Source organism: Coregonus clupeaformis, chromosome 29 (assembly GCF_020615455.1).
Source record: "Coregonus clupeaformis isolate EN_2021a chromosome 29, ASM2061545v1, whole genome shotgun sequence".
In the NCBI taxonomy this organism is placed as follows: domain Eukaryota; kingdom Metazoa; phylum Chordata; class Actinopteri; order Salmoniformes; family Salmonidae; genus Coregonus; species Coregonus clupeaformis.
In genome coordinates, this window is record NC_059220.1 from 56740663 (window position 1) to 56764014 (window position 23352).

The 23352-nt window shown below is 42.7% G+C and overlaps 1 protein-coding gene across 1 annotated transcript in view; it reads left to right on the forward strand.

Moving 5' to 3' along the window:
- The window catches only part of LOC121576676 (cadherin-13-like), a 670880-nt gene that overhangs the window by 645155 nt on the left and 2373 nt on the right, over positions 1 to 23352 (forward strand). The window contains exons 13-14 of the mRNA XM_041890029.2: positions 8287 to 8517; positions 11419 to 11637. Coding sequence (XP_041745963.1) covers positions 8287 to 8517; positions 11419 to 11637 — 450 coding nt within the window. The remainder of the gene's footprint in view (positions 1 to 8286; positions 8518 to 11418; positions 11638 to 23352) is intronic.

Genomic DNA, 23352 nt, shown 5'->3' on the forward strand with positions numbered 1-23352 from the left:
GCGGAGCAGAAATAGATTTTGCCCATCACGCTGTGTGCCAGGGAGAATCTCAGCTCGCTCCATTTCAAACTGCTGCCGGTCACAACACAACCCTGTCCCTCATTTCCTTCCCAGAGAGCAGAGAGAGAGAAAAACAGGAAAGTGTGTTAGCCTCCAGACAGGGTCTGGGGAAGAAAAGGAAGAAGGGAGCGTCTCTCCTCACAGCCTGCAGCAGAGGATTAGCCTCCCAGCCTTCCAGCCCCACAAGTCAATCAGTCCCCGTCTCCCGATCCACCTCTCATCTCTGGGCTGCTACAGGAGAATAGCAGAGCTGCAAGGCCAGGGACCCACAGACAGGGCTCTGACAAAAGACCAGATAACTGAACTGACTGGGTTCACTCATTGGACCTGAGGAGGGATCTAGACATGCAGCCAGACGCATACCAGAATGGATTATTCATAATAAGCCTTCTCTCGCTCTCTCTCTCTCTCGCTCTCTCGCTCTCTCTCTCTTGCCCTCTTTCTCCTCTCTCTCTCTCCTCTCTCTCTCTCTAACCTGCCTAGTTATCGCTGATAAGACATGACTTCCCAGCACATTTGCTCATCATATCATAACCAAGTGCTATTTAAAACAATGCACCTAAATTACACATCAGCACTCAAACTTGTGTATCTCAGATCAATATATATATTTTGCATATATTGATTTTATTGCATTGATAGGAAAAACACTTACGGATAACCACTTGGACCTATATTGCAAAGTATAATCTTTAATGATAAATTATACAGGAGGGTTGAGAGGTTTTCAAGGTTGCTATGAAGTATTAGCGGTACCTTTAGGCAAGTACTGCATAGAAACTTTTGACAAAAATATTCCTGACTCACTGCTTTGATGTACAATCTCTGTATAATAGTATGTCAGAATGAAGATGGATCTGTCTGAGTCTTTGTTCAGTGAAAGTAAAAAAGATGACCATACATCAGTCAATGGAGAGTAAATACCCAATGTCAATGGTTACAAAGATTCATTTAAACTCTCAGTCCATTTATACTGCCAACAATATTGTGTGTAGCCTATATGGAGGAGAAGGGAAATATATTGTTACTCTGTTGTAACATTACTTTGTTTAATGTAATGTTGAACTGTGACCAAATTGCCTATTAATAATGAATGCAAGATACCTGTAAGCTCGAATGCAAACATACAATGGATAATGATTTAATGTCTCTCAACACACATTAGTTGAACTTAATCTCTGTGACAAAGCAGAGTGAACTAGAGGACAAAATATTTGTTTAGCTGAGACATGTTGATGATGAGGATATGATGATGATGAGGAGGAGGAAAGGAGGAAGCGAGTGAGGGATTAGGTGAGGGAATATTCATTTTGGAAGCCAACAGAAGACAAACAGCTTCATTAAACTTTAGCCAAGCACAGTGCCTGCCTGTCTCACTATAAATGGCCAGAATCTGCATGTTTCCTGCGACATCTGTCTTCGCTGGGACTCACAGGGTGAGGCATACTTAGTCTCTTTAGTGTTGATGTGTTAAATTAAATATAGCTAATTACAGGGCCTTGTCCCAAACAATCTCCATCTTCATCAAAACTCCAGCTTCTAATTGCACCCTTTAGATCAAACTCAAGAGGTAGCTACAGCAACATACCGTTTTTGATACTGAAACTTAACTCTTGGAGGTCCTAAACCCTGTTAGTTGAACCTCACCCAACATATTTTCGCTGACGAACAGTCTGAGGATGCAAACAGAAGAAGTGACAATTTGGCCTTACCCTGCTATAAACACATTAACAGTGAGAAAAATCTATTTCCCATTTGGAGCGCAAAAAATAATTAATTCCCACATTTTTTCCATCTGTTTCTTTGGTTCAGATTGAACAGCTGTTGTGTCTGATTGTGTCTCATCTGCAGTGCATCATCCAGCAGCATTTTCTCTGTCCCAGTGTGAGCTATAGTGGTCCTCTGTAGCTCAATTGGTAGAGCATGGCGCTTGTAACGCCAGGGTAGTGGGTTCGATCCCCGGGACCACCCATACGTAAGAATGTATGCACACATGACTGTAAGTCGCTTTGGATAAAAGCGTCTGCTAAATGGCATATTATTATTATTATATTACTATAGCAACTGTGTTGCTGGGTCAACTCTGGCAGTCAGAAGTATTGTTAACACAACTCTGCTCTGTTGGCTTTGATCTGTGTACCGGTACTTCAGTTCTCCACCTGTGCTGCTCTTGTTTGTGTTGTGACAGATGGTAATGAGTGTGTTTTCTGGTGTTAAAATGTATATTGTCATTGAATATGGGATTGTTGTTGAATGTGCAGACAGGGACATTTCACTTTATTTCACAGAAATATTGAGAGAAAATATATCCATTACATAACAAGGTATAAAGTGACGTAAATGTAAATGTAATAAAGTATTGAGAACTCATTCAAAGTCAGGGGAGCTGTTTGTTTTGTCTGTGAGGGTTTGGATACCGTTGATGTTTTGTAAGGGACAGTGGGGTATGTTGAGCCATTTCTTAAATTCAGCATCACTACGTCAAGGGAAATATAGTATTATTTGTAACAAAGATGTCTACATATACTGTATTTCAGGATGATGTGTATCCCTGGAAATAATCAGAAGTCATGTAAACAAAACATTTTGAAAGCATAGCTTGTCCCAAAAAAGTAGTCTCAGAAATTAGAGTCCCTAAATAGTTTGAGAAAATAACGTTGATGCATTTAAAGATGGCCACACTATACCAGTAGATGAATATTAGCACATACGCTAATATTGCCAAGAGTGTGCAGAGCTGTCATCAAGGCAAAGGGTGTCTATTTGAAGAATCTCAAATATAAAATATATTTTGATTTGTTTAACACTTTTTTGATTACTACATGATTCCATGTGTGTTATTTTATAGTTATGATGTCTTCACTATTATTCTACAATGTAGAAAATAGTAAAAATAAAGAAAACCCTTGAATGAGTAGGTGTGTCCAAACTGTTGACTGGTACTGTATGTCCTTAGAAGCTGTGTGAATATAAAGTCACTACAATGTTATATGGCTGCACCAGACCAGTTGGTGACACTATAGATGTAATTGGCACCAGTGGCACCACAGGAGACTATCTTTGTCTCATTAAATACATAAATTGTGCAGACAAACAATGTGAAATATAGTGATTATTATATCTGTATAATCACATATTGTTGCCCTATTATGTGGTCTGAGGAGAGTAAAAAGTGGATATTTTATTAGGGAAAATTAGAAACCGTAAGTCCTACCGCTTGCGCAGTCAGCATATACATTATATATGCAAAAGTATGTGGACGCCCATTCAAATGACTGGATTCAGCTATTTCAGCCACACCCGTTGCTGACAGGTGTATAAAATTGAGCACACAGCCATGCAATCTCCATAGACAAACATGGACAGTAGAATGGCCTTACTGAAGAGCTCAGTGACTTTCAACGTGGCACAATCATAGGATGCCACCTTTCCAACAAGTAAGTTCGTCAAATTTCTGGCCAGCTAGAGCTGCCCCGGTCAACTGTAAGTGCTGTTATTGTGAAGTGGAAACGTCTAGGAGCAACAACGGCTCAGCCGCAAAGTGGTAGGCCACACAAGCTCAAAGAACGGGACCGCATAGTGCTGAAGCGCGTAGCGCGTAAAAATCCTCTGACCTTGGTTGCAATACTCACTCCCAAGTTCCAAACTGCCTCTGGAAGCAACGTCAGCACAATAACTGTTTGTCTGGAGCTTCATGAAATGGGTTTCCAGGGCCGAGCAGCCGCACACAAGCCAGGAGAACGCTACCTTCCCGAATGCATAGTGCCAACTGTAAAGTTTGGTGGAGGAGGAATAATGATCTGGGGCTGTTTTTCATGGTTCGCGCTAGGCCCCTTAGTTCCAGGGGGAAATCTTAATGCTACAGCATACAATGACATTCTAGACGATTCTGTGCTTCCAACTTTGTGGCAACAGTTTGGGGAAGGCCCTTTCCTGTTTCAGCATGACAATGCCCCCATGCACAAAGCAAGATCCATACAGAAATGGTTTGTCGAGATCGGTGTGGAAGAACTGGCCTGCACAGAGCCCTGACCTCAACCCCATCGAACACCTTTGGGATGAATTGGAACGCCCGACCTCACTAATGCTCTTGTGGATGAATGGAAGCAAGTCCCCGCAGCAATGTTCCAACATCTAGTGGAAAGCCTTCCCAGAAGAGTGGAGTCTGTTATAGCAGCAAAGGGGGGACCAACTCCATATTAATGCCCATGATTTTGGAATGAAATGTTTGACGAGCAGATGTCCACATACCTTTGGTCATGTAGTGTATATTTATAAATATTCATAACCTACAGTACTAGACTAAACTTCACTAGCGTCATCGTTGTGGTATTGAGAGATAAACATGGTAATGCTTTCACTGATTGCACATAAAGATAGTTCCTACATGATAGAGTGCTTGCTTTGTTATCCAACTGAGCTTGTGTCCTTTCTGTCATCCAGTGAACCCCGTTCATTGCAGCTTGCAGCTATTTTTTTGTGTATGGTTTCCTAGAAACAAGGGGTGGCTCAACTAATCCTTTGTCTCAACTAACCCCACTCTCCCCTACGGGTTTGAGTGACTGAAAAGTTTACGTCCAGTCTGAGGTGATAAGCCCATATCTGCTGGGATTTTTATAGCAAAAACTTTCTAAGTATAATTTGTTTTTAGGTTTACAGTGATTCATAAGGTTTATCCTCTCTCTGTTTAGTCTTTCACCAGAAAATGCCACCGCTCAAAGCATTACCTAACTAATAACACGGCCATGAAAATGAAATCAGCTCTCGTTTGAACAGTTTGACATTTATGACACATGCATCTTGACATGACCGCCTCCTCTTCACTCAAACTTTTCCAGGTACAGTTGAAGTCGGAAGTTTACATACACCTTAGCCAAATACCGTATTTTCCGCACTATAAGGCGCACCGGAGTATAAGCCGCAGCAGCTAAATTGAATGATGTGTACATATATAAGCCACACTGGACTATAAGCCGCAGGTGTTTTAATGTTTAATTACCATATGTAAGGGTTCGTGCACAGAGGGGATTGTCGGGAAAGAGATGGCTGCTTGAGGAAGCTCCCATTTATTAACATTTCAACAAACAAGTTGCATATTTGCATAACGTATTCAAGTGTTACCATTTAGTGCAATAGTAGCTACAGAACATATACTGTGCTGTGTAAACTGTACTGTATCACATAGCGTCTATCTTTCTTTGTGTGAATTCGCCAAAGTTTGTTATTTTTTCCTGGTAGTCGGGAGGGACTTGCTGACACACAGTCGTCCGCGCCCTGATGGACAGTCCCTTTCGTCTCATAAATCTGAAACACCAGGATGGTCCACCTCTAAAATTTTCTATTTTCATTTCGGTGGCGACTGTTTCAGCTTTCAGTCGGATCTGCACGGTGGAAACACCTCGGCCGTCTGCTCTCTGTGTGTTCACCCAATCTTCAAGAAAGTCTTCAAGTTCGGGCCATCTGCTTTTTTTGACTTTTTGCATTGAGACAGTTCTTCCCGCTGGCGTCTCCAACGTCTCACCATTGACTCATTGATGCCAAGGCTACGTGCAGCAGCTCTATTTCCTTCTTTTACAGCCAGATTGACTGCCTTTAACTTAAAAGCTGCATCATATGCATTTCTAAGTTTGTTTTCCATAATGAGGGTTTGTGCATGAAAACTTCCTTTGCACAAACTGTCTCGCTCTCGTAATGTCTGTCTGTCTTGCTCTCGTTCTGTCTCTCGTTCTGTCTCTCGTACCACTCTCGGTTCCACTTTTACTTTTGCGCGCTACCTGTCTCACTCTTTTCCGGCCTCCAGCTTTTCCTGCTGGAGCCCGCCGCTAAAGGTGGGGGCGCGGACCGGTCATAGAGCCCATAGAGTTAATGTTGGTGGACTGTAACCTGTAAAATCCATAGATTTAGGAGGTCTTCTAGTGGCCGTTAGCTGTAAAAATCCATAGATTAGCCGCACCGTTATATAAGCCGCAGGGTTGAAAAATTGGAAAAAAGGCGCGGCTTATAGTCCGAAAATTACGGTACATTTAAACTCAGTTTTTCACAATTCCTGACATTTAATCCTAGTAAATCTTCCCTGTTTTAGGTCAGTTAGGATCACCACTTCATTTTAAGAATGTGAAATGTGAGAATAATAGTAGCGAGAATGATTTATTTAAGCTTTTCATCACGTTCCCAGTGGGTCAGAAGTTTACATACACTCAATTAGTATTTGGTAGCATTGCCTTTAAATTGTTTAACTTGGGACAAACGTTTCGGGTAGCCTTCCACAAGCTTCCCACAATAAGTTGGGTAAATTTTGGCCCATTCCTCCTGACAGAGCTCGTGTAACTGAGTCAGGTTTGTAGGCCTCTTTGCTCGCACACGCTTTTTCAATTCTGCCCACAAATGTTCTATAGGATTGAGGTCAGGGCTTTGTGATGGCCACTCCAATACCTTGACTTTGTTGTCCTTAAGCCATTTTGCCACAACTTTGGAAGCATGCTTGGGGTCATTATCCATTTGGATGACCCATTTGCGACCAAGCTTTAACTTCCTGACAGATGTTGCTTCAATATATCCACATAATTTTCCTTCCTCATGATGCCATTTATTTTGTGAAGTGCACCAGTCCCTACTGCAGCAAAGCACCCCCACAGCATGATGCTGCCACCCCCATGCTTCACGGTTGGGATTGTGTTCTTCTGCTTGCAAGCCTTCCCCTTTTTCCACCAAACATAACGATGGTCATTATGGCCAAACGGTTCAATTTTTGTTTCATCAAAACTACGATCTTTGTCCCCATGTGCAGTTGCAAACCGTAGTCTGGCTTTTCTATGGCGGTTTTGGAGCAGTGGCTTCTTCCTTGCTGAGCGGCCTTTCAGGTTATGTCGATATAGGACTTGTTTTACTGTGGATATAGATACTTTTGTACCTGTTTCCTCCAGCATCTTCAGAAGGTCCTTTGCTGTGTCTGGGATTGATTTGCACTTTTTGCACCAAAGTACATTCATCACTAGGAGACAGAATGCGTCTCCTTCCTGAGCGGTATGATGGCTGCGTGGTCCCATGGTGTTTATACTTGCATACTATTATTTGTACAGATGAACGTGGTACCTTCAGGCGTTTGGAAATTGCTCCCAATTTTTTATGAGGCCTTGGCTGATTTCTTTTGATTTTCCCATGATGTCAAGCAAAGAGGCACTGAGTTTGAAGGTAGGCCTTGAAATACATCCACAGGTACACCTCCAATTGACTCAAATGATGTCAATAAGCCTATCAGAAGCTTCTAAAGCCATGACATCCTTTTCTGGAATTTTCCAAGCTGTTTAAAGGCACAGTCAACTTAGTGTATGTAAACTTCTGACCCACTGGAATTGTGATACAGTGAATTATAAGTGAAATAATCTGTCGTAAACAATTGTTGGAAAGATTACTTGTGTCATGCACAAAGTAGATGTCCTAACCGACTTGCCAAAACTATAGTTTGTTAACAAGAAATTTGTGGAGTGGTTGAAAAACTAGTTTTAATGACTCCAACCTAAGTGTATGTAAACTTCCGACATCAACTGTATCTGGAAAACACATAGCGGTAAGATGATTCTCTAATTCTGATCTTGTCATGTGTGGGTAATTGCCAGTGACCTCCAGAGTTGTTTTGCATGCAGCCACTTTTCAAATCACCTCTAATCTCTAAGCAACAGAAAGGATGTGTCCCAAATGGTACCCTATTCCCTATACAGTGCATTACTTTTGGCCAAAAGTAGTGCACTAGGGAATAGGGTGCCATTTGGGACGTAGACAAACTCATACAGCACACCATGTCTGATGCTGCAGTGCCGTCTCTCTGCATTATTCATTTAAGAGTAATCTCATCTAAACAACAGAGACCCGCTCTCTCTGCCAAGCCAGGTCTCTCTCAACCATGATCCAAGTGATTCATGTTCCTTTGGTCTGGAAATGACACACAGTTTGTTTTGTACAGTTCTCTATCAAGTTGAATGAAGCTCAGTCAAAGGAAAGAGATAAGTTAACCACAGAGCTAGTATCTGAGGAACTTGGAACCACCTGACTGGATTCAAGTGGAAAGAAACTGATACTTGGAAATAGTTGCAGGGGGATAGACTTGGCAAATCTGAAATGAAAATGTCCCAAACCACCAGATACATTTTTAGATTTACAGTATTCAGAACAGAGAGAGCTGTGTTGTTGATATTTTACTAACAGGTGTGTATTGTGTCCTCCTCACAGGTAGCCCACCAGCCACCGGTACTGGCACTCTGGTCATCCACCTGGAGGACTACAATGACAATGCTCCCTACGTGCAACCGTCTGTGGTACGGGTGTGTGAAGACGCCAAGGACAGTGTGGTGATAGTGGGGGGACGGGACAGGGACATCCACCCCAACGCTGGGCCCTTCAAGATCGAGCTGGGGAAACAGCCAGGGCTGGAGAAGACATGGAAGGTCTCCAGGGTCAACAGTGAGTTCAGACTGTTACCTACAGAACATTACACTCCATAGGCTGCTACCTACAAAACAGTACACTCACTAGGCTGCTACAGGCACTCCCTAGGTTGCTATCTACAGAACAGTACACTCACTAGGCTGCTATCTACAGAACAGTATACTACCTAAGCTGCTACAGGCTCTCACTATACATCATCTGTATGCATGTTTGCAGTACTAGCCCATGTTTTCTGATGGGTACAGTGGGGAATTACAGGGGTACATCATACTGTCGCCTCTCCCATATCATGTGAGAAGGCTTGTCATTAGAAGCATACTAGAGGGATCTGCCATCCATCCATTAATGCATCAGCTGACATTGAGGTAATGTTTTGTGTGTGTTTCTTTGGTTATTCCTGTGTCTGTGTCTGTGATAAGGCCTTGTGTTTCTGGGGACAGACAGGCATTAGACAGTAGGCCTACAGTTCTGTACTGTATGTCTCAGTAATGTCAGTCTCTCTGGGTGGCCGACAGGGCCTCAGTCAGGGCCTCAGTGGGATAGTAGGGCTGTGAGGAGAGGAGGGGCAGACATGGAGCACAGACATATTGATTCAGGGGTTGCATCATGTCTGCCAGACCTGCATCTCAGAAAGACAGACAGACAGAAGCATTACCTGTGAGTGACAGGGAAACGGTGGAGGAAATGCTCTTCAATTAACTCTGTTGGGATAGATAGGGTGTGTGTTGCGTGCGTGTGCCTGCCAGGGTTGGGGTCAATTTGAATTGAAGGCAGTCAATTCCGGAAGTGATTTGAATAAAAAATTTACAAATGGAAAAACGTTTTAAAGAAATAGCTTCTACTTTTCAGTTTACTGAGATATCATTTAATATATATATATATATATATATATATATATATATATATATATATATATATATATATATATATATATACATACATACAGTATCTCACAAAAGTGAGTACACCCCTCACATTTTTGTAAATATTTGAGTATATCTTTTCAAAAAAAATAATCTTAAATCAGCATCTCTACATGTATGACAGCCATTCCATTCCAGTGTCTGTTGAATTCCAACACAGGCACACCTCATTCTACTGAATTAGGTACCTATTAGGTGATCACCTGAACCAAATCTTATTTAACGAGGAAAAGTATAAAAACCACTGCTGTGGTCATCACTATCCTCTTGCAATAGGACCAGTTGGATGGCAAAAACAGTGCTAATAGTACCTCAAAAGTAATATTGATCAAAAAATAACTATTGACCATGCCAAAAGAGTTGAAAAGGAACATTTTGAGTGAGGAAATGAAGGGTTCAATTCTGGCTTTACTGGCAGAGGGATACAGTGAGTGTCAGGTTGCTTCCATCCTTAAAATTTCAATGACGGCGGTTCATAAGAACAAGTTCAAGCAGCAGACATTGGGGGCAACAAAGCTACAGACCAGCAGAGGGCGAAAATGACTCTCTACTGACCGGGATGACCGCCAACTCATTCGAATGTCACTCGACAACCATAGGATGACATCAAGTGACCTACAAAAAGAATGGCAAACGGCAGCTGGGGTGAAGTGCACGGCGAGGACGGTTCGAAACAGGCTCATAGGGGCAGGGCTGAAGTCTTGCAAAGCTCGAAAAAAGCCCTTCATCAATGAGAAGCAAAGAAGAGCCAGGCTGAGGTTTGTAAAAGACCATAAGGATTGGACCGTAGAGGAATGGAGTAAAGTCATCTTCTCTGATGAGTCCAATTTTCAGCTTTGCCCAACACCTGGTCGTCTAATGGTTAGACGGAGACCTGGAGAGGCCTACAAGCCACAGTGTCTCGCACCCACTGAGAAATTTGGTGGAGGATCGGTGATGATCTGGGGGTGCTTCAGCAAGGCTGGAATCGGGCAGATTTGTCTTTGTGAAGGACGCATGAATCAAGCCATGTACAAGGTTGTCCTGGAAGAAAACGTGCTTCCTTTTGCTCTGACATTGTTCCCTAACTCTGAGGATTGGTTTTTCCAGCAGGACAATGCGCCATGCCACACAGCCAGGTCAATCAAGGTGTGGATGGAGGACCACCAGATCAAGACCCTGTCATGGCCAGCCCAATCTCCAGACCTGAACCCCATTGAAAACTTATGGAATGTGATCAAGAGGAAGATGGATGATCACAAGCCATCAAACAAAGCCGAGCTGCTTGACTTTTTGCGCCAGGAGTGGCATAAAGTCACCCAACATCAATGTGAAAGACTGGTGGAGAGCATGCCAAGACGCATGAAAGCTGTGATTGAAAATCAGGGTTATTCCACCAAATATTGGTTTCTGAACTCTTCCTAAGTTAAAACATTAATATTGTGTTGTTTAAAAATTAACATGAACTTATTTTCTTTGCATTATTCGAGGTCTGACAACACTGCATATTTTTCGTTATTTTGACCAATTGTCATTTTCTGCAAATAAATGCTCTAAATGACAATATTTGGAATTTGGGAGAAATGTTGTCAGTAGTTTATAGAATAAAACAAAAATGTTATTTTTACCCAAACACATACCTACAGTATAAATAGTAAAACCAGAGAAACTGATCATTTTGCAGTGGTCTCTTAATTTTTTCCAGAGCTGTGTGTGTATATATATATATATATATATATATATATATATATATATATATATATATATATATATAGTGTGTGTGTGTGTGTGTGTGTGTGTGTGTGTGTGTGTGTGTGTGTGTGTGTGTTTTAAATGATTACATTGGAATTTGACCCCAACCCCAGTTTGTGTGTGCTTATGTATCTCTATTAATTTGTCTGTAGCCTATATCATTTTCATGTTTGTACAGTATGGCATGTCCTCCAGCATGAAATTATCGAAACACAATTACAGTAGCTTCTCAGTTAACCTCATTGCCTGGTATATGTTTCAGACACACATGCTCAGATCATGCTGCTACAGAATATGAAGAGGGCCAACTACCAGCTGCCTCTGGTGGTGACAGACTCTGGCCTGCCTCCGCTTTCCAACAGCACTGAGATCAAGGTCCAGGTGTGCACCTGTAAGAAGAACAGAATGGACTGCAGCAGTGCTGGCTCTGTACGTTCCAACCTGATGATGCTACTGGGACTAGTCCTGCTCTCCCTACTCTGTGAGTACAAAGTAACTCTAGTCCTGCTCTCCCTACTCTGTGAGTACAAAGTAACTCTAGTCCTGCTCTCCCTACTCTGTGAGTACAAAGTAACTCTAGTCCTGCTCTCCCTACTCTGTGAGTACAAAGTAACTCTAGTCCTGCTCTCCCTACTCTGTGAGTACAAAGTAACTATAGTCCTGCTCTCCCTACTCCCTACTTTTAGTGCCTGTATAATTTGTTTTTAGAAACATCAAAAACTAATGTTTTTTCCCATTTTATTTGATTAAAAACCAAGCATAGCCTCCCCTCCTCTCAATGAAGGCTTTTTTTTTGTCTGCCCAATGCAATCACGAAGTAGTCAACTGTCGATAAAGGTTTTGGCTCCTGAGATTTCTTGGAAATAAATCTTAATCACAAAAGCTTTATTAAAATATCAAGTTTGAGAGGACTAAAACAGTGAGCTGACATTCCCTTTGTATCTATAAATTGTAGGCAGGCCCACATTATTTTAGCCATGCAGGTCCCATTTTGGACGTGCATAAAAACCCCTCCATATTGTAGGCTACGTGTCCATGCCCATCATGTAACGAGATGAGAACCTCAGTGAATATCGGTGAACCTTGTATTTAGAAGTTATCTGTAACCTGTAAAAATGGCTTGTTTTCCGTTTTATATGTTCAAACCCAAGCCCTCCCTTAGGCCTACTATAACAAAGGCTGGTTCAACAGCAATGAATGTATTTTTTATCCTGACAATTTTATGATATCATTACATTTTACATGTATTTTTATTTTATTTTTTCCATTACATTTTATTACAACCAAACGTATTACAATGATTCACCTTCCTGGCTTGCAATGCAACTTCTGGAGATGTGTGAATGCGATCTGATCTGTAAGATGGTTCCGATTATGTTCATAAAACATAGGCCTATTTGGGAGCAGTATAAAGGTGAGTGGACATACTCCGTTTCTATTTATATTGGATCTTTGTCCAGATACTGTGAAAAGTTTGGTGGTTCGTAAAACCCTCCATAGTCTGCGTTGTTTTAACATTATCTGCCCATGGGAAGCAATGATGGTGTCTGTAAGTGTATTTTGACATAGCCTATTTAAAACAAGTTGTTTCGTTTTGTTTAGAATTTGATCTGAATTATTTGCTCTCTTTTTAGTGGATTTTTCTTGCTTATTGACAACATTTGGCATGTACATGCTCAGCCTTAATGCAATTTACAGTAGGCCTAGCCCCTATATCAGTGAGAATTCTATGTACACTGCTCAAAAAAATAAAGGGAACACTTAAACAACACATCCTAGATCTGAATGAATGAAATAATCTTATTAAAAAAATTTTTCTTTACATACAGTGGGGGAAAAAAGTATTTAGTCAGCCACCAATTGTGCAAATTCTCCCACTTAAAGAGATGAGAGAGGCCTGTAATTTTCATCATAGGTACACGTCAACTATGACAGACAAAATGAGGAAAAAAAATCCAGAAAATCACATTGTAGGATTTTTTATGAATTTATTTGCAAATTATGGTGGAAAATAAGTATTTGGTCAATAACAAAAGTTTCTCAATACTTTGTTATATACCCTTTGTTGGCAATGACACAGGTCAAACGTTTTCTGTAAGTCTTCACAAGGTTTTCACACACTGTTGCTGGTATTTTGTCCCATTCCTCCATGCAGATCTCCTCTAGAGCAGTGATGTTTTGGGGCTGTCGCTGGGCAACACGGACTTTCAACTCCCTCCAAAGATTTTCTATGGGGTTGAGATCTGGAGACTGGCTAGGCCACTCCAGGACCTTGAAATGCTTCTTACGAAGCCACTCCTTCGTTGCCCGGGCGGTGTGTTTGGGATCATTGTCATGCTGAAAGACCCAGCCACGTTTCATCTTCAATGCCCTTGTTGATGGAAGGAGGTTTTCACTCAAAATCTCACGATACATGGCCCCATTCATTCTTTCCTTTACACGGATCAGTCGTCCTGGTCCCTTTGCAGAAAAACAGCCCCAAAGCATGATGTTTCCACCCCCATGATTCACAGTAGGTATGGTGTTCTTTGGATGCAACTCAGCATTCTTTGTCCTCCAAACACGACGAGTTGAGTTTTTTACCAAAAAGTTATATTTTGGTTTCATCTGACCATATGACATTCTCCCAATCCTCTTCTGGATCATCCAAATGCACTCTAGCAAACTTCAGATGGGCCTGGACATGTACTGGCTTAAGCAGGGGGACACGTCTGGCACTGCAGGATTTGAGTCCCTGGCGGCATAGTGTGTTACTGATGGTAAGCTTTGTTACTTTGGTCCCAGCTCTCTGCAGGTCATTCTCTAGGTCCCCCCGTGTGGTTCTGGGATTTTTGCTCACCGTTCTTGTGATCATTTTGACCCCACGGGGTGAGATCTTGTGTGGAGCCCCAGATCGAGGGAGATTATCAGTGGTCTTGTATGTCTTCCATTTCCTAATAATTGCTCCCACAGTTGATTTCTTCAAACCAAGCTGCTTACCTATTGCAGATTCAGTCTTCCCAGCCTGGTGCAGGTCTACAATTTTGTTTCTGGTGTCCTTTGACAGCTCTTTGGTCTTGGCCATAGTGGAGTTTGGAGTGTGACTGTTTGAGGTTGTGGACAGGTGTCTTTTATACTGATAACAAGTTCAACGGGTGCCATTAATACAGGTAACGAGTGGAGGACAGAGGAGCCTCTTAAAGAAGAAGTTACAGGTCTGTGAGAGCCAGAAATCTTGCTTGTTTGTAGGTGACCAAATACTTATTTTCCACCATAATTTGCAAATAAATTCATTAAAAATCCTACAATGTGATTTTCTGGAGAAAAAAAATTCTCAATTTGTCTGTCATAGTTGACGTGTACCTATGATGAAAATTACAGGCCTCTCTCATCTTTTTAAGTGGGAGAACTTGCACAATTGGTGGCTGACTAAATACTTTTTTCCCCCACTGAAGTTGAATGTGCTGACAACAAAATCACACAAAAATTATCAATGGAAATCAAATGTATCAACCAATGGAGGTCTGGATTTGGAGTCACCCTCAAAATTAAAGTGGAAAACCACACTACAGGCTGATCCAACTTTGATGTAATGTCCTTAAAACAAGTCAAAATGAGGCTCAGTAGTGTGTGTGGCCTCCATGTGCCTGTATGACCTCCCTACAACGCCTGGGCATGCTCCTGATGAGGTGGCGGATGGTCTCCTGAGGGATTTCCTCCCAGACCTGGACTAAAGCATCTGCCAACTCCTGGACAGTCTGTGGTGCAACGTGGCGTTGGTGGATGGAGCGAGACATGATGTCCCAGATGTGCTCAATTGGATTCAGGTCTGGGGAACGGGCGGGCCAGTCCATAGCATTAATGCCTTCCTCTTGCAGGAACTGCTGACACACTCCAGCCACATGAGGTCTAGCATTGTCTTGCATTAGGAGGAACACAGGGCCAACCGCACTAGCATATGGTCTCACAAGGGGTCTGAGGATCTCATCTCGGTACCTAATGGCAGTCAGGCTACCTCTGGCGAGCACATGGAGGGCTGTGCAGCCCCCCAAAGAAATGCCACCCCACACTATGACTGACCCACCGCCAAACCGGTCATGCTGGAGGATGTTGCAGGCAGCAGAACGTTCTCCACGGCGTCTCCAGACTCTGTCACGTCTGTCACATGTGCTCAGTGTGAACCTGCTTTCATCTGTGAAGAGCACAGGGCGCCAGTGGCGAATTTGCCAATCTTGGTGTTCTCTGGCAAATGCCAAACGTCCTGCACGGTGTTGGGCTGTAAGCACAACCCCCACCTGTGGACGTCGGGCCCTCATACGACCCTCATGGAGTCTGTTTCTGACCGTTTGAGCAGACACATGCACATTTGTGGCCTGCTGGATGTCATTTTGCAGGGCTCTGGCAGTTCTCCTCCTGCTCCTCATTGCACAAAGGCGGAGGTAGCGGTCCTGCTGCTGAGTTGTTGCCCTCCTACGGCCTCCTCCACGTCTCCTGATGTACTGGCCTGTCTCCTGGTAGCGCCTCCATGCTCTGGACACTACGCTGACAGACACAGCAAACCTTCTTGCCACAGCTCGCATTGATGTGCCATCCTGGATGAGCTGCACTACCTGAGCCACTTGTGTGGGTTGTAGACTCCGTCTCATGCTACCACTAGAGTGAAAGCACCGCCAGCATTCAAAAGTGACCAAAACATCAGCCAGGAAGCATAGGAACTGAGAAGTGGTCTGTGGTCACCACCTGCAGAACCACTTCTTTATTGGGGGTGTCTTGCTAATTGCCTATAATTTCCACCTGATGTCTATTCCATTTGCACAACTGCATGTGATATATATTGTCAATCAGTGTTGCTTCCTAAGTGGACAGTTTGATTTCACAGAAGTGTGATTGACTTGGAGTTACATTGTGTTGTTTAAGTGTTCCCTTCATTTTTTTGAGCAGTGTATATATTTCCACATTAAAGCCATGCAATTACTTAGAACAATGTGGACTGCAAACAGGTTCAAGTTAATATATTTAGCAAAGATGGGATAGGTCAACATTTTGTTATTTTGCTTCTGTAAGCTGTTTAACAAACTATAACGGACTAACAGCCAATGGTAGAATCACTCAACATTATAATCAAAGGAGAGCGAATCAAGCAGGTTTCTGATGTTAAATATCTTGGAATCATTTTAGACTCAACTTAAGTTTGATAAACATGCAAAAAAAAATCAGCAGGAGAGTGAAAGCAAGTCTCAAGTTAATAAGAAACTGTTTACCCTTTGATACTGCACTTTTGTTTTTACACACAATAATAATTTCGCAATTATCCTACTGCATGAGAACATGGACTCAGGTGAAACTCACAGAATCACTCTACAATAGAGCCTTGAAAATTCTAGACAAAACGCTGATAAGGCACCACCACTGCCATTTGCTAAGGAAACATAATTTGTTTAGTTTTTACAGTTTTTGTACATTTATTGATTTATAAATGCCTGCGTGGTCTCGCGCCACAGTTACTCTGTAACTTATTGACCATATTGCAATCCACAGGTACATGCACTAGCGGTAGCTGTACAATTCCAATGTGCAGGGCAACACTTCCTCAGTCAACCTTCTCAGTAAAAACTTGGCTCAAATTGCGGCAAACGTGATCACTTATAGACCTCCTAACCATTCTGAAAACGGATAATGACAGGTTCTGGACTAGAGGGCAACTGCTATTCTCCATCGGCCTGGGTTTTTTAGTCGTGGCTTGGCTTGGATGTTTTTGTTTGTTGTTGTTTATGTATACTAACAGTCAAAGGTTTGGACACACCTATTGTACTCATCAAGGGTCTTTCTTTATTTTTACTATTTTTTACATTGTAGAATAATAGTGAAGACATCAAAACTATGAAATAACACATATGGAATCATGTAGTAACCAAAAGTGTTAATCAAATAAAAATTTGAGATTCTTCAAATAGCTACCCTTTGCCTTGATGACAGCTTTGCACACGCTTGGCATTCTCTCAACCAGCTTCACCTGGAATGCTTTTCCTACAGTCTTGAAGGAGTTCCCACAAATGCTGAGTACTTGTTGGCTGCTTTTCCTTCACTCTGCGGTCCGACTCATCCCCAACCATCTCAATTGGATTGAGGTCGGGGGATTGTGGAGGCCAGGTCATCTGATGCAGCACTCCATCACTCTCCTTCTTGGTCAAATAGCCTTTACACAGCCTGGAGGTGTGTTTTGGGTCATTGTCCTGTTGAAAAACAAATGATAGTCCCACTAAGCGCAAACCAGATGGGATGGCATATCGCTGCAGAATGCTGTGGTAGCCATGCTGGTTAAGTGTGCCTTGAATTCTAAACTAGCAACGCACCCCCACACCATCACACCTCCTCCATGCTTCACGGTGGGAACCACACATGCAGCGATAATCCGTTCACCTACTCTGCATCTCACAAAGACACAGCGGTTGGAACCAAAAAAATAATGCTTCACAGAGTTCAAGTAACAGATAATTGTTCTTGTGAAAATAGCAGAAATATTTCGGACACACCCCCGAACCTATAGCACTACCACCCAGCGATTAGATTGACCATTACATTAGGTTTGACCATTGCATTAGGTTTGTTAAAATAGAGTCCATAATGTTCTTAAACTATTACAACATAGAAGTAAACAACAGCAGTTCTATCCAGACTCCACATTCCTCTGCCTTTACCCAGACAGGCGATAGTATCTGAGCTTGTTGAGGGTGATAAGCTGCTGCTGCTAATTTCGACATGCCCTGGGTAGAATACGTGTTCATTAAATCTCAAACATCTTTACTGCTACTTTTAGGCGTGTTCCCAGCGTCTCTTCTGTTTGTTATGGTGTTTCTGTGTCTCCCCCACCGTTAATCTGGCGTCCCCTGTTACAGCCAGGAGCTTCCCAGGGACTCCTGTTGGGAGCTCGCACTGTATATCTCATTTATACCATTAGTGATAAAATGAATAATTTACTCCTCCAATGGGAAAGGGAGGCATAATGGAGTAGATCTAACAGCCAGTCTACTGGATAAAATAAATAACTTTCAACTTTTATATAGATGCCTATCCTGTGTTCAGAGGGGGATTGGGGCTGAGCTGGTGTAACGGCTGAGTTCTGTGCAGTATTCGGCAGGAGAGGAGCCAGAGGAGGGAGGGGAGGGGGTAATCTGTAATTCAACACTCAATGGAGCCATTGAGAGTGTTGAGCCTAAAACACCCGCAGGCCTGATCATACCAAGCAGCCACTGATTCTCTCTCTATCTCACATCTCTCTCTTTCTCTCGTTCTCTCTCTTTCTCTCTCTATCCCTCATCTATCTCTCTCTCTCTCTCTCTCTCACTTTCATTGCCCCTCTATCTCTGTTTTTCTTATTCCTTATCACCCATTCACTCTGTCTCTATCTCTCAACCTCCAGCCATCCCTGGTTTACAATCACTATCTCTTTTCTTCATCTCCTCATTTTCTCTCCATATCTCACTTCCTTCCTCCATCCATCACTCTCCCGTTGGTTATGTATCTATCCATCTGTCCCCTCTCTACTTTTCTCTCTTCCTTCCTTCCTTCCTTCCTTCCTTCCTTCCTTCCTTCCTTCCTTCCTTCCTTCCTTCCTTCCTTCCCGCTCTCTTTCTCTTATGGTGGTCTACAGTGGGGAGAGCAAGTATTTGATACACTGTCGATTTTGCAGAGTTAATGTGGATTGTGAAGTGCTCCTCCTCTGATCTGGCAGGCATTATGACACACCATACTGTACTGATAGGCTCTGGCATTCATTATGACACACCATACTGTACTGATAGGCTCTGGCATTCATTATGACACACCATACTGATAGACTCTGGCATTCATTATGACCCACCATACTGTACTGATATACTCTGGCATTCATTATGACCCACCATAGTGTACTGATAGACTCTGGCATTCATTAACCAACCATGTACCAAGCATGTCCTTTCATTGGCCAACACCATAGCTGAATGGGGTGTGTTATGTGGCGCTGCAGACAGTATGGCTTCAGCAGCAGGCACTGCAGCATATTATTCAACTGAGCCATGCAGCATGGAGAGACAGGTAGTGATATATAGAGAGAGGTAATTTTGTCAAAATGTAATCTTTGTCTGTGTCTCCAGTGGGAGCTGGTGAGAGAAGAGAGCTGGGCCATAGAGGTCCCCTTTGTATCAGAGTCAGTACAGCGAAACACACAGAGATGACTTTTGTCAGGGCACATCAGCCAGACCCAGGCTCCTCCACTCAGGTACAGATGGAGAGGAGAAATGTGTGAGGAGATTAGACTGTCTCTTCCTCCTCTGACTCAGACACGACTCATAGACATGCACACACACACACACATCCAATTTCATACTGTACGGGTCTTCTGTCTAACATCCACTCTCTCCCTTCCATATGTACGTACATGTACATTCACATAGACATAGACACACATTATAAAGACACACTTTCAGAACACATTCACATGTACTTTCTGTAGGATTTACATTTACATTGCGACTCCCTGCAGGCCTTCTACAGCAGGCTATGTGTACTTTAAGAAGGAAAGCTCTTAAACACTGAGTGGGCGGTGGAGGTTGCTGTAAGTCAACCAGAGAGGACTGCACTCAACCTAAAGAGAGACGCTGCTCCATCAATCTTCCTCACTGGGCAGCAGGCTCCAAAGTGACTGTCTCTCTGCCCAGCCCCACAGAAAAAATCCATGTCCACATGTACCCTCCTGATCCTTTTCAAGGATAAAGAACTCCGGTGGTGTTACTTTTACAGACTCTTAAATAATGTATGTAAGCCTCTGGGACAGAGCCGGTGTTGAGAGAACACAAATACTCTACTGTAGCATTTACTGCTGCTAAATCCCTGGCTGAATCCTGGAGCTTACTGGCCCAGTCAGTCCCTGTTGATGTGTGAGCGTGTGATCGACGTGTAGCAGGACTTTACCACAGACCCGTAACTCATTAGGCACCAAATCCCACTTGGATTTCTGTTGCTTTACCTCTGACAACAGAGTCTAACTGGGCTTTCAGTGGATTTCATATGTCAAGGAACACATAGATGTAGCTGGTGTGTGTTTTGTATGTTATTGTGTTGTGGATCAAATTCTCTGGATGGTGCTTACTGTTTGCAGGTTAACAAAAAAAGGGCCATTGTTAGTAGCATTTTAATAAATGTAGGATAGATATTATGTTGAGGAAATGCTCTAAATATGATTGTAAACCCAATTTGCCAGTATGGCAGAGATGACCACAGTGCCCCCTATCTCTCTGTCAGTGAATGGCCTGACAGAAAGATGAGTGTATGTATTATCTCTCTCCAGCAGGTTCTGTCAGGTCTGAAATGGAAGTCTAGCATCATGTGATGTTGGGGCTGCTGGATGACCAGCAGCATGTAAATATATAGAGTAATTTTTCGCGTGAGCACTGTGGGCACCACTGGCTTTTTAAGATGAATAGGTTTTTATGTATTAAGCTTATGAGGAAAACACGTGATCAGAGGTGATGATGTGAAAGGCATGGGTGAACGAGCGGCTGCAGTATTAAACAAGTTGACATTTCCTCTCCCATTCCCATTGGGCTGTCTCAAGGCTCAGTCAACCTCCTGCAATCTCCTCTATGCAGTCTATGCAGAATCACCAGCCCAGCAGCTCAGCCTTGGCAGCCCAGCACCACAGTCCAACACTGCCTGTTTTCCATTCTAACAGAGATGCTAGACTGTATGCTATAGCAGTATAATGTTGACCGCATTGGGACACATTCACAATGATGCTCCTGTTATCAGCTATCAGTTAAAGGCTAACATGTTGATGAGGCTCTTTAGGGCATATTTTACATGTATTCCCTGTGTGGGTGTGGTGTTGTTAGTGTTTGTCTCAGAGGCCAAGATGAGCTCTGTGGGCTTTTATAAGTGGCTGGAGATCTGATAAAAGACTGGCTGCCGAATCTCAGAGACAGAAAACGCAATTCATCCACAAATAGGGGAATAAACCCAGGCAGACTCCCTGCTTCAGTCTGCCAACAACAATTCCTTCACAGTGATGTTTAAATCCACTTTCCTTCCCAGACAGCCACCTTCCCTGCTCTAATCCACTCAGTTACAGGAGAAGGTTATTTAGGAGAAGGAGAAATGGGATCCTCCTCCTCCTCCTTGGTAATATTCCTTATTCCTCTTTTAATCCCTTTGTTCTAATTTAATAGGCATGACATTACCTGGCTGATAAACTGTCACCCTCATACCCTCCAATTAAAAAGTCTAGAAACGTTGTTCTCCAATGTCATGTTTAATACTGTGTCTAGTCTAGTCATGCCTGTATTACTGGATGATGGCACTTTGAGAGGTATTTCATGTTTGGCAAAGAATCGTTTGAACAGCGCTGATTTTCTTTTCATGCTATCAAGTGTTTTATTTGAGTTGGTTCTAGTTTTTTCAGAACTACTCTCGTTGATGCCATAATGGGAAGCAGAGAGTGACAGTGAGGGTTGCTGTTATATGATTATATGTTCAAAAGGCAAACTTTGCATTCTCTTCAGAAATGTAGCAGATATTGGATATGGCTAACCATATGCTGTGAGACTTGTCTCCTGACATATTGACATTGAGAATGAGATGAAGATGGAGGAGAGCAGGGTAAATCCACAGGCAGGCAGGGAGGATGGTAATTCTGCTGGACTGGAGTTTACGAGGGCAGCCCTCCTGTGAGCTATCACGTTTGCCCCAACTCCAGCTGACTGCTGCCAGAAGCACTTTCACCCAATTAAGGTGATGGTGATTAGATCAAACAGCCCTCTGTCTCCCTCTATACCTCTCTCTCTCTGCCTCTTCCTCTGTTCCTTTCTCTCTCTCTCCCCCCTGTCTCTCTCTCTTTCTTTCTCTCTCCGTCATTCCCTCCTCGTCTCATCCAGTCCAGGTACAGCAGGTGTGCTGGTCACATTTCCTTCCCCATTCTCACTCAGATGGGTGGGAGTGAGGGAAGGGTCTCTTTTATCCGCTCCTTGCCAGACTTCATTGCTTCCATGTGAGAACTGTGTATTTTCATGTTTCAGGCCATGAGTTTTTAGCCAGAGGGGGAAGAATTTGTATGTTTCAAGGCCTGCACGCATGAATAAAGTTTCCCAGAGTCTCATTACATTTGCTAAACGTATCTCACGCAGCTCCAGAGTGTTGTTCAACTTATATTTCCTTTTCAGAATCACTTAGACTTACAAAATAGAAAAGAGGGCCAGTGGAAAACAACAACTGTGAGAATTTAAAAAATCAATAGTACCTCCCATTAGATATTCCCCCCATTGAATCAGGCATACTACGATCGCTCCGGAAAAAAATTATGTCTACGGGCCAATTCATTTCAGAATGTCTCTCAAAATTACATTTCACATTTCTCAAAACTACTCCCTAATCTTATTTGAGACAGAGGAGGAAAGACAGACAGAAAAAGAGAGACAGATATCACATCAAATAAAACAGAAAAGTCTTACATCAACCCCAAAAATCTTAAACAAAGAAAAGGAAGTTGTAGACAGCTGTAGCTGCAGTCAGAATACATATCAAGCTGACTAAATGTGCCATATGCCCAATTTATCAAGCAAAGTAATATTAGTGTGATCATGTTCATTTATATACTTGATACTTATACATTGCATGCATTTTACTTGTAGATCACGAAAGGAAAACCTACATAAAGCTAAACCATTACACTGCATTTGTTCTTGGACTGACAGCTCAAGACTCACAGATCTTCAGAAAAAGTCAGGAACTTTCATCTCTTTCTGTATAGAAACGACACACACACTTCTACACGGAGTCGTGAGCTCAGGCAAGATCAGTCCTATGGTCCTGAAGGGTCTGTCCTTACTGTCCAGACAGGGCTGAAAAACAACCACACTCATACAGTGGCTACAGTATATGTCATAATGTAGAGCCAGAGACAGAGAAAGAGAGAAACAGATATGGAGAGAGTTCTGAGTACAGCCCACAGTTACAGCATAGAGGAATGGAGACTAGTCCAGAGGAGAGGGATGGCAGAGAGAGACAGGCAGAAGGATTGATAACATCTCATATTTCATATTGCGGTGTGTATGCCTTTGTCTGTGTGTGAAGAAAGGTATATACTGATAGCACTAGCTGTAACAGCCTGTGTATTGAAAGTTATCATGCAGTAATCTGATTTATATAATTGTAAGATATTTATGATACCTTTACTACTCTACTT